This window comes from Myodes glareolus, chromosome 8, assembly GCF_982192425.1.
Source record: "Myodes glareolus chromosome 8, mMyoGla1.1, whole genome shotgun sequence".
Lineage (NCBI taxonomy): Eukaryota > Metazoa > Chordata > Mammalia > Rodentia > Cricetidae > Myodes > Myodes glareolus.
Window position 1 is genome coordinate 109664757 of NC_142033.1, and position 15298 is coordinate 109680054.

A 15298-nucleotide genomic window follows, 5' to 3' on the forward strand; every position below is an offset into this window, starting at 1 on the left:
TCATTAGATGACAATTAGATCCTTCATCCAGCAACTGACAGAAGCAGATGTAGAGATCCACGGCACTGGGCCAAGCTTTTGGAGTCCAGTAGAAGAAAGAGAGGAGTGATAATATGAGCAAAGGGGTCAAGACCATGATGGGGAAACCCATAAAAACAGCTGACCCACATCAATGGGTGTTCACTGACTCTGGACTGACAGCTGGGGAACCTGCATAGGATCGACCTAAAACCTCTGAATGTGGGTGACAGTTGCGTGGCTTGGGAAATTTGTGGAGCCGCTGGTGGTGAACTGGCTTTCTGGGGCCCATTCGGTGTGGAGGGAATGAGCTCAGCCTACACACATGGGAGGAGGACTTTTGTACTTAAGTGATGTGGAAGAATTTGTTGAATCTCCATGTGAAGGATCATTCTCTTTGAGGAATGGATGGGGGTGGGATGGGAGAAAGTGGGGGGAGCTGGAGGAGGAGAGGGAGAAGAAACTGGGATTGCCATTATGTAAAATAAAAAAGGTTTTTAAAAAATAAAATATAAAATAAAGTATTTTTGGCTAATTGAAAAAAAGAACACAATGTCCCTATACGATACATGACTGCATAAAACTTACATTTTACTCTTCAATAAAAGAAGCATAAAACTGAAAAATCTTGTCAGAAACTGGTGGAAAAGGGCTAAATCAACAAATGCCTAAAGCTGAGGGGGAGGAGGATGGTCAAATAGGCCAAGTGGACAGACTGACCCAAAGGAAAGTGGCCCCTAGAGGAGTCAGTCAAGGGTAAAGAGTGCCGTCTCGCTTCCTCCTGCTGCATTCCACTGTGTTCCTACGGAGTTGGGGGACAGCCCTCACTACTCTCTCCTGATAATACTGGCAGCATCCTCATTTGCCCGCCCCTGCCTGTGGCAGAATAGGCAGCACAGTCAAGCAAAAAGACATCAGAAAAGAATCTCTGCAGCTGCCACCACCAACAGTCCAAGTTGTGATGGGTATGGCCCACAGGTGACTCTCTCCTCAACTATGGGTCATGCTAGTTGGACTTCCAGTGGGACATCTATACTTTGAGCTTAAATTCACATTTCACACAAAGCAAGATCATTCACAGTTTCAAGGTTATCCTGCTATCCACACAAGACTAAACTCCCTCCTCCAGCTCCCACCATCTTGCTTAGGCAAGGAAAAACTATTCTTGCCTCTCTTCTAGACGGCTGCCATCAGCACACATATATGAAGATTCAACTTCCAACCTCACATCTGAATTTCAACAGAAATTCACACACTGTAACATAATCTAAGCTTGAAACTTAACAAAGTGACAGGATTCACAGCTGCAAGGGAATGGAACTGGCGTGGATTCCATCAACCACGGAGAGGACAATAAAAATAAGGTGCAACATGGAGGCAAAAGCCTTTAATCCTAGCACTACGGAGGCTGAAAGACGAGGATCTCTCTGAGTTCAAGGCCACTTTGGTCTACCTAGCAAGTTCCAGGACGAGGGATATAAAGTGAAACCCTGCATCAAAAAGCAAATAAATAGATAATAAAGAATAAATCAGCAGCATGAAACACACAACAGATTTTACTCAGCTGTAAAGAAAAAGGACATAGGGAAATGTGCAGAAAAATCACTATCACTCCAGACAAAATTAAGCAAAGTAACTCAAACTCAGAAAAACAAAATTCACCTGTGCCAGGCACAGAACCAAGCCTCTCCATGTGTGCACTAGTGGGGCTCGGTGTGCACAGAGGCTATGTGTGCACTAGTGGGGCTCGGTGTGCACAGAGGCCATGTGTGCACTAGTGGGGCTCGGTGTGCACAGAGGCCATGTGTGCACTAGTGGGGCTCGGTGTGCACAGAGGCTATGTGTGCACTAGTGGGGCTCGGTGTGCACAGAGGCTATGTGTGTATTAGTGGGGCTCGGTGTGCACAGAGGCCATGTGTGCACTAGTGGGGCTCGGTGTGCACAGAGGCCATGTGTGCACTAGTGGGGCTCGGTGTGCACAGAGGCTACAGCACTAGAACACAAATCCCAACAGGAGAAGGAAGCATGGGAGATCAGGGAGGGCAGAGGCCGCCTGTGGCGCGACAGTAGACAGACGGCCAAGACAGGGCTCGGGGCGACGACAGGAGAGAGCTGAGCAGGAACAAACACATTTTGTTGGAAATGGCAAAATGAAACTATGCTAATTTAAATTGTTAAACCAAAAAATATTAAAATTTTAAAAATTTAAAACTAACCAAAATTTAAAATTTTAAAACTAACCAAAATGCTAGAAAAGCATTTGGCCAGTTATGCACAAAGTTCTGAGCCCTGTCCCCAGCACCACATAAACCAAGTGTGGAGGTGCACTCGGAAATCTCAGCACTGGAGAATCAGGAGCTCACGGTTATACTCTACTGAAGACTTTGCAGCAACAAGGTCAAAGGGACATTCTGCCTCAACCTGACCTCTACCTAAGACACAGGGCTGTGGGCCAACCATGTTTATTGTGGGTTTTGAGCATTCTGTCCAGCCTTACAGGGGTACAGTTTTCCAGATTGTCAATGAGCGGATTACTCAAATTCAAACCCCAGTGTGATAGGAAATGCCTGAAATCCTTTCACTTGGGAAGCTGAGGCAGGAGAATCACAAGTTCCAGGCCAGTGAAGGTTATAGCAAAAGACTCAGTCAAAAAAAAATGGGATAGAACACTAGCTGATCTTCCAGAAGAGACCCATGTTTGATTCAATTCCTAGCACCCATGTGGCAGTACACAACCATTTATAACTCCAGCCCCAGGAGATCTGATGCCACCTTCTGGCTTCCATGAGAACCAAGCATACATACGGTACACAGACAAACACGTACACAAAACATGAATACATATAAATGTTTCTAAAAGATGTCTGGAAGACGACTCAGTTGAAGTATTTATTAGCCTGCAGACCTGAGTTTCATCCTCAGAACATACGTAAAAAAAGCCAGGCATGATAGCACACTTGTCATCCCAGACTCTTGAGTTCAGGCCTCTATCTCAGATATAAGGGAGAGGACATCTGAGGAATGGCACCACACCCAAAGCTGTCCTCTGGCCTCCATTCCTGCATGCACACACATCCAGCACACACACATTAGTTAACCCCCGTGACAGGCCTACAATCCCAGAACTGAGGCGTTAAGGAGGACTATTGAGAGAGTTCAAGGCCAGCATAGACTAAACAGTGAATTCTAGGTCCACACGGGCTATGGAATAATACTCAAAAAAGAGAGATATAGATATAGATGATAGATCTCAGCTCAGATATTATGTGGTCTACGCAGCTTAACTTCTACCACCTGTAAAGATGAACACAGCCAGTGGAAATAGCCCCACTGCCTAGCAACTGGGAAATGAATAAACAAGAGGTGGCTAGCCCACACAATGGGCTATTGCTGAGCTATAAAACAGAACAAGGCAGTGGCACACACTGGAGCTCAATGACCTGGGAAAACACTGTGTTCAAGAAAAGGCCAAACACAAATGTCAAATATGCAGCCACATGCAGCCCCTCACTCTGATATTCCCAGAACTTGGAAAGCTGAGGCAAAAGGGACTACTCCAGGCTTTCCAAGAACAGATTACAGTGAATCCAAACCACTTGGAGATACAGTGTGTGACTATATCGAAAGCAAAAGCCAAAAAGCAAAATATCACTTCAGGTGTGGTTCTGCATGTCTTTAATCCCAGCACTCAGGAGACAGAAGCAAGAGGAATCAGGAGTTTAAGGAGCCCTCAGCTCCACAGCAATTCAAAGCTGTCCTGTGACATGAAATCCTTTCAAAAAAATTAGAACCAGAAATGTGCTTCATCAGGGAAAGGAGCTGGCCTCCAAGCCTGGCAACCTGAACTTGACTCTTAGGATCCAAGCAGTGGAAAAGGAAAACCAGCTCTTGCAAGCTGTCCTTTGACTTCCACACAGCCAGCATGGCATGAAGCAAACACACTCACACACACCCAAGCGCACAATAAATAAACGTAAGGAAGGCATAGGTAGAGAAACACCTGGGGCAAGTGGGGCAACTGGCTCACGTATTTGTGTGAAAACTCTAGATCAGGGAGATCCATGGAGACAGAACGTGATTAGCTGCTGCTTGGGGGAGGACGGGAGGAGTGGGGAGAAACTGCCAATGGGTACAGGATTTCTTTTTGTTTGTTTGTTTGTTTGGAAACATTTTTTTATTTACTTGTTTATTTATTTATTTATAAAAATTTCCACCTCCTCCCCTCCTCCCAATACCCTACCACTCCCCCCACTCCCTCTCCTCCTTCCTCTCCAGTCCTAAGAGCAGTCAGGTTTTCCTGCCCTGTGGGAAGTTCAAGTTCCTTCCCCCCTCCCTCCAGGTCTAGGGAAGGTGAGCATCCAAACAGACTAGGATCCCAAAAAGCCGGTACAGGATTTCTTAACTTACACTTTGGTGGTGGTGGCGGCTGTTGTGTTGTTGAGGAGACATGAGATAAACCCCAGGCTAAATTCATAGCTGTGATTCTCCAGCCTCATCTTCCCCATTGCTGGGATCTACGAGAATGTACCACCAAGTCCCATGGGATTGGGGTTTCCTCGGGGTGATGAAAGTCTCTCAGAACTAGACCACACAACACTGTGACTACGCCAAAGGCCACTGGACTGTGAGCTTTGAGATAGTTAGTGGTTAATTTTTAGTTATGTGAACTTTCCTCTTTGTCAGAGAGAAGGAAAAAGTGGTCAGGATTGGACAAGGATACTCAACAGCCCTCCCTGCGCCCCCCCAGCCTCACCATCTTCCCACACAAGGCCCTGGCACTTCCTGGCTACCCTGACACCACTTAGGTGTACTAAGCCTTCACTGACCACATGCCCAAAGCAGTGCCCACACAGACATCAGCATCTGCATGGTCTATACAACATCCCTGAAGGTTCCCACCCCATGTCCAAGTCTATGGCTGGGGTGGGAATGGCACTCCAGTTGCCTAGAAACCCTTCCCATGTATCAAAGTAGGGCCACCCCTTCCCCTAAGTACAACAGTCAGAGTAAAGGGGGGGAAATGTGGCTAGAGACGTAGCTCTAGGAGAGTGTCTGCATAAACAAAATGTAATCTGTATTGGAACCTGAGGTAATTCCTCTGCCTCAACTCACTCTTGTAATCTCACCATTTATAATACCCGCATTACAAGAATGAGCAATGCATATACTTGGCATACACAAAGCCTTAGGTTCCATCCGCAATAAAAATCAAGGAATGGTAGTACATGTCTATAATCCCAGCACGGGGGAAAGGGAGGCAAGCATAAACAATAGTTCAGTGTTCAAGACCAGCATGGATTACAAGATACCCTGTGACAAAGTGAGACATCCTAACTGGACAGCCTCTGTTTTACATCTTCTGACACACAAGGTCTTAACAGTTCAGTTCAGTAGGCACATGAAGGGGCCCAACTCTCACATACAGATAAAAGATATCCCCACATGGGGACACAAAGCCAGCCTAGCCCCAGAGGATGGCAGTTGAGATCACCTGGAACAATCACATATTGCAAAACCACAGTGAGTCAGAACACCAGATGTGATGGATCACAGTCGTAACCCTAACACTGGGGAAAGTGAGCCAGATCGGTCAGGAATTTAAGGTTAGCCTCTACTACACAGTGACACTCTATTCAAATGAAATATATGAATACCATAGCAGGTTGTTTGGAACCACCAAGTACCAGGTGGTTTGCTTCAATGAGAACCCAGATACTCTAGATAATTCGAGATCCCAGATGTCTGCACAGGTAATAGGGTACTGTATAGCCCTGCATGGTCCCTGACACCATGCTGGCCAACTGTGACCTGTGGCTGACAGGTACAGAGCATAGCTAAAGGTAAAAAGAAATTCTTTCTCCCTTAACTAGCCTAAAAGTAAAAAATAATCTTTTTTTTTAAATTTCAGATAGAGATAGACAGACAGATGGGTGATAATAGGATCTCACTATGTGGTCCAAAGCTGGCCTGAAGTTCAAATTATTCCTTCCTGAAACCTGAACTTACAGAATTGCTTTTCTCCCAGCTAGAAAGGGCCTTCTCTCTCTCTCTCTCCCTCTCTCTCTCTGCAACACTCAGTTGGTAAAACTGGGGGACTCAAGTGTTAGTCTACAGGGCCAAAGAAAGCTCTCCCCACCTCCCTCCAAGAGGCTCTACCATCAGTCAATGCACCCCATCCTGGCTGAAGCATCATCTGCTCTTTCAAACACACAGTCCCAACCCTCTACCCAGATCTAGACTCTGCTTCCTCCTCCTTCCCCTGTAAAGGACCAGGAGAGCAGAGTCTCAGAACCAGAGCAGTTTCTACCTTCAGCCTTCCTGGTGCACACTCACACTCCCTCCCTCTGCACCTTCCTACCTCCAGCCTTCCTGGTGCACACTCCCTCCCTCTGCACCTTCCTACCTCCAGTCTTCCTGGTGCACACTCACACTCCCTCCCTCTGCACCTTCCTACCTCCAGCCTTCCTGGTGCACACTCGCACTCCCTCTGCACCTTCCTACCTCCAGCCTTCCTGGTGCACACTCGCACTCCCTCCCTCTGCACCTTCCTACCTCCAGCCTTCCTGGTGCACACTCGCACTCCCTCCCTCTGCACCTTCCTACCTCCAGCCTTCCTGGTGCACACTCACACTCCCTCCCTCTGCACCTTCCTACCTCCAGCCTTCCTGGTGCACACTCCCTCCCTCTGCACCTTCCTACCTCCAGCCTTCCTGGTGCACACTCCCACTCACACTCACTCCCACTCCCTCCCTCTGCACCCAGGCACCAGAGCTCCAGGAGTTCTTTTCACTGAGATTTGTATGCTTGTGCTGGGCTGGGTGGTAACTCAAGAGGGACAGAGAGAGAGGGACGGAGGGACAGAGGCAGTGAGTATAGTTGTATGTGCAGGCACATATGTGCAAGTATAAATGTATACACATGTATACTGAAGCCTGAGGTTTAAGAGTTTGTGAATGGAGGAGTGTGCATGTATGCCTGTGTGTGGGCACACACTGGGGAGTACACATGCACATTTATGCATGCGTGTGCATGTGGACATCTGAGGTTGATGACAGGAATCATCCTGGATAATTCTTCTATCATATTCAATGAGGCAGGATCTACTAGCCTGCTTGCTCTGGGGATCCTGCCCCAGCCTCTTGAGGCTAAAATTACAGACAGGGCAACACTCACCCATCATTTATATGATTTGGGGATCCAAACTATGTTTCCACACTTGTGCAACAAGTGCTTTAAACACTGAGGCAGATCCCAAGCCCCTCCCCTTATCTTTCAAACAGGGTTTCTCACTGAACTCAAGCTCTCAGGGTGAACTGTCTGGCCAGCAAGTCTCTGGCATCCTCCTAGCTTCATACCCACCTTCAGCAGTAAGATTACAGGCAAACCCAGCTTTCTACAAAGGTATTGGGGATCTGAACTCAGGTCCTCCTGCTTACTCATCATGAGACCTCAGGTTAATAAGAGCCACCAAATATACCAGAGAGGTACCTCCTCTGCCAGTGGGTGGACTCCAACAGTCCCCACCATTTCACTAGGAATGTCAGAGCTAAGAGTCTGAGAAGAGTTATGCTTTGTTATTCAGAAGTCAGGTTGCATGTTAATTCCATTTCTTTTTTTCTGTTTGTTCATGCACAAGCATCTGGAATCTGGGGAAGAGAGGAAACAAAGCCTCCCTGTGTAGCCCAGACATTCCTTGAACTCCACACCTGTACACCTTAACCTCCCCAGAGCTAGGATTACAGGTATGGACCATCAAGCCTATTTTACATCTAATTCTCCTACCTCCCCTTCCCAAGTGCTCGGATGTGGTCATGCAAAACCAGGGAATAGCCAAGTTTAAACCAGGATTGCCCAGCTTCCACATCACAGGAGAGGCAACCATGACAGAGGAATCCCCAATGAGGAGAGAATACCTCGGCTCTCCTCTTCTTCTCCTCAACACCCAGCTCCACCTTACGCAGGAGGCAGGGTAGTAGAGGACATGTCTAGAACACAGCCCCATGTTCTCTTGGCTGAAGGCCCCCTCTTAGTAAAAGGAGATCCCGAAGAGACCCCAGGCCAAGGGAAAAAGAGGCTAGAGGCAAGCATAGAAGGAAAAAACTTTAATCACCACCCATCAATGTGAGCAGCAGGAGTGTCTAAGCCAGGGTGGCCCCACTTCTTGGGAGCATCCTGGGGCCGGCCCTCAGTCCTGGCTATGGCAATTCTCCATCCAAGCTACCCACACACAACGGGAATACCTGAGGACCCCAAGTCTCTAGAATCATGTCTGTAGGAGCTTAAAATCAAAGTTCTCTGTGGCCAAAAGAGCCCAGGTCTCGAGAAGCCAGCAGCTGTCTGTGTATTCCACTGTGGCTTTGCCCCCAGTCTGACTGCACTCAGGGCCAGGTGGTGACCACGTGTCCTCAGATCAGTGAGGTTTTCCTTTCTGACAGCAGCAGAGACTCCTTCACAGCCACCAACAGCCCTGGCGGGGACAGGTAACCCTGACCTCGGAGTCGTAACAATATGAGGAGGGTGGCAGAAACCAGGACGGCACTCAACACCCCTGTGGGGGACAGAGAGATGGTCAGAGGTGGGGCAAGGAGGGAAGAAGCTATCAACGCTAATCCGTGGGCAGTCTACTGTGTGCCCCCTCCAATCATCCCAAGCTCCTCACGTGGGAAGGCCTATCTTACCAGCAGCTGCAATAACCCCATAGGCATTTGGGTTTCGGGAAGGGTCCCCAGCAGAGGCAACTGTTGCATTCCTGAGAGAGGTCTCGTTCTCCAGGGTCACAGGAGTCCTGGTAGCTGTGGTGTTATCCTCCTGGGAGATCCTGACAGTTTCTGTGTTGGTGTCTGCAATACGCCCAGGCATCAGCAGCTGAGAGGCTTAGCGGTGGGGTGCATAAGGGTTCCGGGTGCCAACTCTTAGAACTCATCCTGATAGAAGACTGAGTGGAGCTGGGAGGGAAGCACTACTCCTCATGTCTTGTCCTCCACCACAAGCATGAGGTCCTGGGAGGATGCATGTGTGCACATCCTCAGCCTAGTCACACAGGCGAAGGCACTAAATGTCCTTCAGTCACTGCCAGCCCTCCCCACCCACACAGATACACCGAGACCCAGGGCACATACCACAGCTGAGCTCATCACTGGAGTCAGGACAGTCTGGGTGGCCATCACAGCGCCATGTGTGTGGGATACAGACATCACCCAGAATGCAACGCAGCTTGCCCTCCTGACAGGGCTGGAGGCTGCAGTTGAGAAGATTCTTGTCAGAGTCAGCAGGGCAACCACTAATGTCATCACAGGAGCAAGGACGGGCAGCCAGTGGTTGGCACTGCCCTTTCTGAGCACAGGGCTCAATCCCTGAAACATATAGTCAATCAGGTTCTAAACATCCATGCAAGAAAGCCCAGTTTAACAGGCATGGTGGCACATACCCTTAGTCCCAGAACACAGGAGGCAGAGGAGGGTGAGTCTCTGAGTCTAAGGCTAGTCTAATCTACCTAGTGAATTCTAGGACAATCAGGACTATGTAGAGAAACCCTGTTACACACACAACAACAACAACAAAGGAAGCCTAGTACTTCAGTTGCACAATTCATTCTAAATCTCAGCTTCTAAAAGACGCTGACTGAGCTGGGAGTGGTGTCTCATCACTTTAATCCCAGCGCTCAGGAGGTAGAGCAGGTGGATCTCTTAGGAGTTTGATGCCAGCCTAGTCTACATAAAGAATTTCAGACCAGCCAGGGAGATATAAAATAAAATAACGTTTCCCCAGGGCTGAGTATATAACTCGGGGTAAATGCTCGCTGCATAAGCATGTGGGCTAAGTTTAACCCCAGCACCCATCAGGGTCCATCCCTAATCACAATGCAAAGAGGGCAGAGACAGGTGGATCCTGGGTACTCGAGCCAGTCAGTCCAGCTGAAACTAGAAGTCCCAATTTTAGTAAAAGATGGTCTCAAAGAGTAAGATGGAGAGCAACAGAGGAAGACACCCAATGTCAACCTCTGGCCTCCACACACACAACACACTGGCAAACACACCTGCACACACATGTGCCAGACACACACTAAATAAACAGCTGATCCTGTGCCCTATGTAAAGTCTCTACCCGCTGCTCTCATCAACCCCACCTTGCAGTATCTAGTCTTCCTACAGTTTCCGCCCTTCTTTGCTCAATCTCCCTCCACGCTCGCCTTAAACCCCAGCTCTTTTATAGTTGTTGTTGTTGTTTTCATTTTTAATTTCAGACAAGGTCTCACTAAGTAGCTCTGGTTGTCTTGGAACTTTCTGAACAACAGCTGACCTCAAACTTACAGACATCTACCTGCCTCTGCCTCCAGAGTGCTGGGATTAAAGGAAAGCCCAACAGTCTAGACCTGTAGACTCCACTTTGCCCTGCTTGATCAGTCCCATTCACCCAGTCCTATAACCATAGCCGTTTCATAAACCCTACCCCCATAAGTGGCACCAGCCCAAACTTTCATTCTGAAACCCCTTTCCAAGGAAGGCACTTACTACACTCCTCCTCATCACTGCCATCAGAGCAGTCTGGGTCCCCATCGCAGCGCCAGGTGAGGGGCACACAGTAGCCACTGGTAATACACTGGAAGTTGTCTGTCGGGCACGAGTCAGCTCTGGGGCCTGAGAGATGAAGATAAATGGGATTCCAAATCTCGAACACCCTCCGAGAGAACGGATATGAGCTGCAGTCAGCTGGAGACAAGCCATGTCCCAGAGTTCAGAAATTATATTGGCAGTCAACCTCTGCAGAGCACTGTGTACACGGTGTTTGGACCCTGGAAGTTCACACATGCTGCTAGGTAGACAGTGCTGCAGCCTCCAGTCTGTCTAACGTCTATGAGTACACAGAGCTGGTGACAAGTCAGGACTCAAACCCTGGTCTCACTGACCCTTGAGACTTTGCTAGGTTCCAAATGACCAGTCTACACAGGAGATCTCCAAACTCATGTTTAAACAGGTGAGAGAGGAGCCGTTCCCCAACATGCTCTACAAGAGACTCAGGATTCAGATCAGTGGGACCTGTTCTAACCCGCCTGCTTAGCAAAGGGGAGACTGAGACCCTGGGTAGAACACCTGCTCAAGAGCCGGGTATGGAAGTGTATGCCTGTAATCTCAGCACTCAGGAGTTTGGACACAGGAGGATCCTGAGTTCGAGGATAGCCAGGGTCACACAGGAAGATCCTGCCTTAAAACAAGACAACATGCCTAGTCACCAAGTCCTGTTGCCTCATCTCCTAAGTTCTTCCCAGGTTAAAACACTATGTGACCCAAACATGTCACTGCTAAACTGAACCCCTAGTACCTGATCTTCACTAGGACAGAACATCGGAGTACTCTCGAGGGCCCACTCTTATCACCCAGCACCCCTGGCACCCTGGCCCTCTCACAACCATATCTAAATCCCTTCCTTCTTCACACTCCCTCTCCATCCTGGCCTCCTCCTCAGTTCATCTAAGAGACTTGGCTAATTCATCACGGGGCCTTTGCATGTGTCTGCCTCAGCCTAACGGCTCTTTCGTCCCCTTCTTCCACTCTGTATTAATATCAAGACCTTTTTGCATGCCAGCAAACATTCTACCACTGAGCTATATCCCAGCCGCTCCTGACCTCCATCTCTACACCTGTGATTCTCCTGAAGCCTTCAGGTGTCTGTTCACATCTTGGGCAGTGTCTCATGCACCTCAGGAAGCTCTGCCTCCCACAAATAACAAAAGCCCCTAACTACTAACATCCATCCTCCTGTTGACTAGGTCAGAGACATGGCCTCATGATCCTACCCAGGCCAGCGCCTGACAGTGTGTGGACAATAGGTCATGTGAGGGTCCACAAAGAGTTGAGATGAACTATAAGCCTTCCCTGGACTCTGAACAGGAGGTTAGGGCTGTTTGCTGATCTAGAGGGGCAGGCAGTGAAGGTACCTGGTACTTGAACCAGCAGAAAGGAAGAAAGGAAGAAGGGGCCTTTCAGAGCTTCCCACCTCATACACAGGGCTGGGGCTTCCAAGACCCCTCCCGTCCTTTCCCTGCAGTCAAATATGATTACCCTCGCACACCACACACCATGGGGCTCAAGAACTGAGGCAAGCACTGGTGGCCACCTTCCTTTCCTGCCTCAGGCATAGCATTCTCTCCATACCTAACAACTCACAGTCCTGACAGGTCAGACCTCCTCTCCCTGGCTTTCTGGGTTTCCTTGGAGTGGGCGATTTATCAGACAAGAATCGGGATGATCCATGATTTTTCCTCCCAGTCTGTTTCCTCATCTGTGAAAGGGGAACACTAAGGCCAGGCATAATGGTGCTCACCTGTAACCCCTGCTCTTGAGAAGCTGGGACAAGAGGACTGCTTGAGATACAGAACAGCCAAAAGTGAGAGGAGGGGTGGTCCTTTATAGACCCATAAAGCTCTGCCAGATGAAGTGGCCCACACCTATAATCTTTGTGCTGGAGAGACTAAGGCAGGAGGCCCAGGCTGCAGTCCAGCTTCTGTTACACAGTGACACCCTGTCTCAAAAGTGACAGCCAATGCCTGCTTTTAATCCCAGCACTCTGGAGGCAGAGTCAAGTGGCTCTCTGGTCTACATGGTGAGTTCCAGGTCAGCCAGAGCTACAAAGTGGGACTTTGTCTCAAAAAAAAAAAAAAACAACATAATAAAAACCTAAAGAAAACTACACTTGAAACAGTAAGACCTGTTTTTCTGGGTCCTATAGCCGGAACATCCTGTTCCAGCCCAGACCAGTTGCCTGACCACGTTTGGGGACCACAATAAAATACACTCCAGGACCCTTTCTTCTATTCTGAGGCAGAAATTGAAGGAGAAACAGAAGCTCTGGATGCTCAAAGAACAGCCACAGAACTTGAGGCTCAGGGTCGAGCGCTTCACGAAGGCATGCCTGCTGCAGGAAGGCGCCAGGTGACCAGCCCTGCGTGGTAAGAGGTCAAACAAAATCAGAAACCTAAGTCTTTCAGCCCAAGCCGGGCTGAAGGACGACTTGGAGGTGACATGGGGTCAGAGAGGGGAGAAGGGGGACGCTGGGCACGGAATAGCAGAAGACAGGAGACACCCACGTGGAGGTCCCCTGTGCAGACACATCAGGGCTGGTTCTCCCCACGCTAAATCCAATCCCGCGTGCTGGAGGAGTGTGAGACGGATGAGCGGTACAGCCAATAGTGAGGCGATGCCAGCGCGCGGGGGCGGGGCGAAAGCGGTGAAGGGACTGGGGTCACTCACCCGAGACTTGGACCTGGGTCGGGGCCGGGGCCGGGGCCGGGACGGCCTCTAGGCCTAGTCCAAGACCCAGCAGTAGCCGCAGCGCCAGGCCCAGGGCCGCTGCCCGCCCCACTCCAGCCCGCGCCATCCAACCGCTAGCCGTACTGCTCCAGCAACGGCCGCACGCAGTCTGAGGGATGAGCTCTGACTCTTGCGCACGCGCACATAAAGGCGGGGGGGGGGGGGGGGCGTGGCACCTACGCGCCGGAACCGTAAGTACCACAATACAAAGTAACCAAGAAGTTCTTCCTTTTTCCCAGCAGCAGTCTGATGGGTTTGGACACCTGGATCTGTACTCCCAGCTACTCTACAGGCTAAGGAAGAGGATCACAAAATAATGCCAACCTAGGCAATTAAAGGAGACCCTATCTTGGAATAAAAATCACTCAAAGCAGGTCAGAAACCGGGGAATAGTTGACTGGTAGAGCACTTGCCTAAGTAATCGGTAGGCTCTAGGTTTAATCCCCAGGACTAAGAAAAGAATAACCTCATCAACTTGGAATAATGAATTTCCAGAGTCGTAAATGAACTTATCAATTTTGACCTAAACTTCACACGCAAACTACTGCAAATTTAACTGCCCAATGGTCCTAATGAACATGGCAGCCACACCCTGTGGACACTCCCCAGCAGGGCCCTCCTCCAGTTGCTTCGGTGCCACCTCTGGATTTTATAATTTACTTTATTTCGCTTTATTGTCTAATTACCCACTAGAACGCCAGCTGCAGGTAGTTCAGAATGTGGGCTTGCCGACTGGTGTGCCCTTGATGTCTGGCACATGCAGTAAAGGAATGATGGAATGAACAATGAACGTAGTTACTGGCTTCCACCCTGAGCTGTCCCATCCACTTGGATTCATTCCATCCCAACCTCAATTATTACCTCCAGTTTTCAGACTTAAGAGACACTTTTCTGCCATCCTCGTCCTTGGGCAGTAGGGGATGGATAGAGGGTTTTCTCATCCCACTTGCATACAGCGGGTGCATTGTCTGTTATCCAGTATGGCTTCTGTGGTGGTAGTGTTCTGTTGGTCTGATAGGTTCTCAATGAATAATGCAGGCTGGCCTGAAACTGGCGAGCCTCCTGCCTTGGCCTTCTAAGTATCTGGAATAGTCATGGGTCCCATGTGTATTGTACAGCCACACGCAGTTTAATTTTTTCTTCTTCACTTTATGTCTCCCACAGTTCTACCTTCAGAATCTGTGACACTACCTCCCAGCAGGGCTGGGGACAAGTCTCTGTCCCTCAGTGGGCAACGTAGCCTTCAAGTCCAGACTTTCACACAAAGGTTCTATTTGCAGATGGATAGCCTGTCTCACCACTGTATAACATAAGAGGTTATAATTGCTTTTGGGCTGGGCGGTGGTGGCGCACGCCTTCAATCCCAGCACTCGGGAGGCAGAGGCAGGCGGATCTCTGTGAGTTCGAGGCCAGCCTGGTCTACAAGAGCTAGTTCCAGGACAGGCACCAAAAACTACAGAGAAACCCTGTCTCAAAAATAAAAAAAAAATAAATAAATAACTGCTTTTGGTGTGCCCTGTCTCACCAATTTCTGCAGGAAGAGGAAATAATATGCAATGGTGTTCCGATGTAGGATACAAAGAAGATAAATAGGGCAGCCCAGGAAAAGGAGGGGAGCATCATGTGAGGCATCTGGGGCTGTGGGCAGATCCTGGATTTGCACAGAACAACGCAATGTACTTGCAAACTGCCTAGAGTTCACGGCCAGTTCTCAATGAGCCTAACAGAGTGCTTAGTCTCTCCAAGATAACCTCCCAGAACCACTCAAGGACCAGCAGAAACAGAGATGAAGAGGTGAGGCCATACGGGAACTCCTATAGCCTCAGAGCAAAGACTAAGGCAGAACATCAGTAACTTCAAAGTCAACCTGGGATACTTGGTAAGTTCCAAGTGGGGACTAAAGAAGGAGCTCAGTGACAGAGTATGTGGCAAGCATACACCAACCTCCTGCCTCCCTTCCCAGCATCCTATAA

The 15298-nt window shown here is 49.1% G+C and overlaps 1 protein-coding gene and 1 long non-coding RNA gene across 5 annotated transcripts in view; both read right to left on the reverse strand.

Moving 5' to 3' along the window:
• The window catches only part of LOC125397642 (uncharacterized), a 79035-nt gene extending 74380 nt beyond the window's left edge, over nucleotides 1-4655 (reverse strand). For 2 of the 4 annotated variants that reach the window (XR_015738642.1, XR_015738643.1), the window contains exon 1: nucleotides 4426-4654. This is a non-coding gene — a long non-coding RNA (uncharacterized LOC125397642). Of the gene's footprint in view, nucleotides 1-4425 lie in introns of all 4 variants that reach the window. The other 2 variants (XR_015738644.1, XR_015738641.1) reach the window with 2 other exon arrangements.
• A 3450-nt stretch (nucleotides 4656-8105) lies between these two features.
• Nucleotides 8106-13448, reverse strand: Cd320 (CD320 molecule). The gene is made up of 5 exons (XM_048430093.3): nucleotides 13266-13448; nucleotides 10530-10655; nucleotides 9138-9371; nucleotides 8697-8858; nucleotides 8106-8566 (listed from the first exon to the last, which is right to left on the reverse strand). The coding sequence occupies exons 1-5, from the start codon at nucleotides 13390-13392 to the stop codon at nucleotides 8424-8426; spliced, it is 792 nt and encodes a 263-aa protein (XP_048286050.3). The 5' UTR covers nucleotides 13393-13448; the 3' UTR covers nucleotides 8106-8423.
• Between the last annotated feature and the right edge of the window lie 1850 nt (nucleotides 13449-15298).

Coding starts and splice junctions, on each gene's coding strand:
- Cd320 (XM_048430093.3), bottom strand. CDS start 13,392: ATGGCGCGGGCTGGAGTGGGGCGGGCAGCGGCCCTGGGCCTGGCGCTG. Junction 9,372..10,529: donor CAGTGATGAGGAGGAGTGTA/GTAAGTGCCTTC, acceptor TATATGTTTCAG/GGATTGAGCCCTGTGCTCAG. Junction 8,567..8,696: donor TGGGGTTATTGCAGCTGCTG/GTAAGATAGGCC, acceptor TGTCCCCCACAG/GGGTGTTGAGTGCCGTCCTG.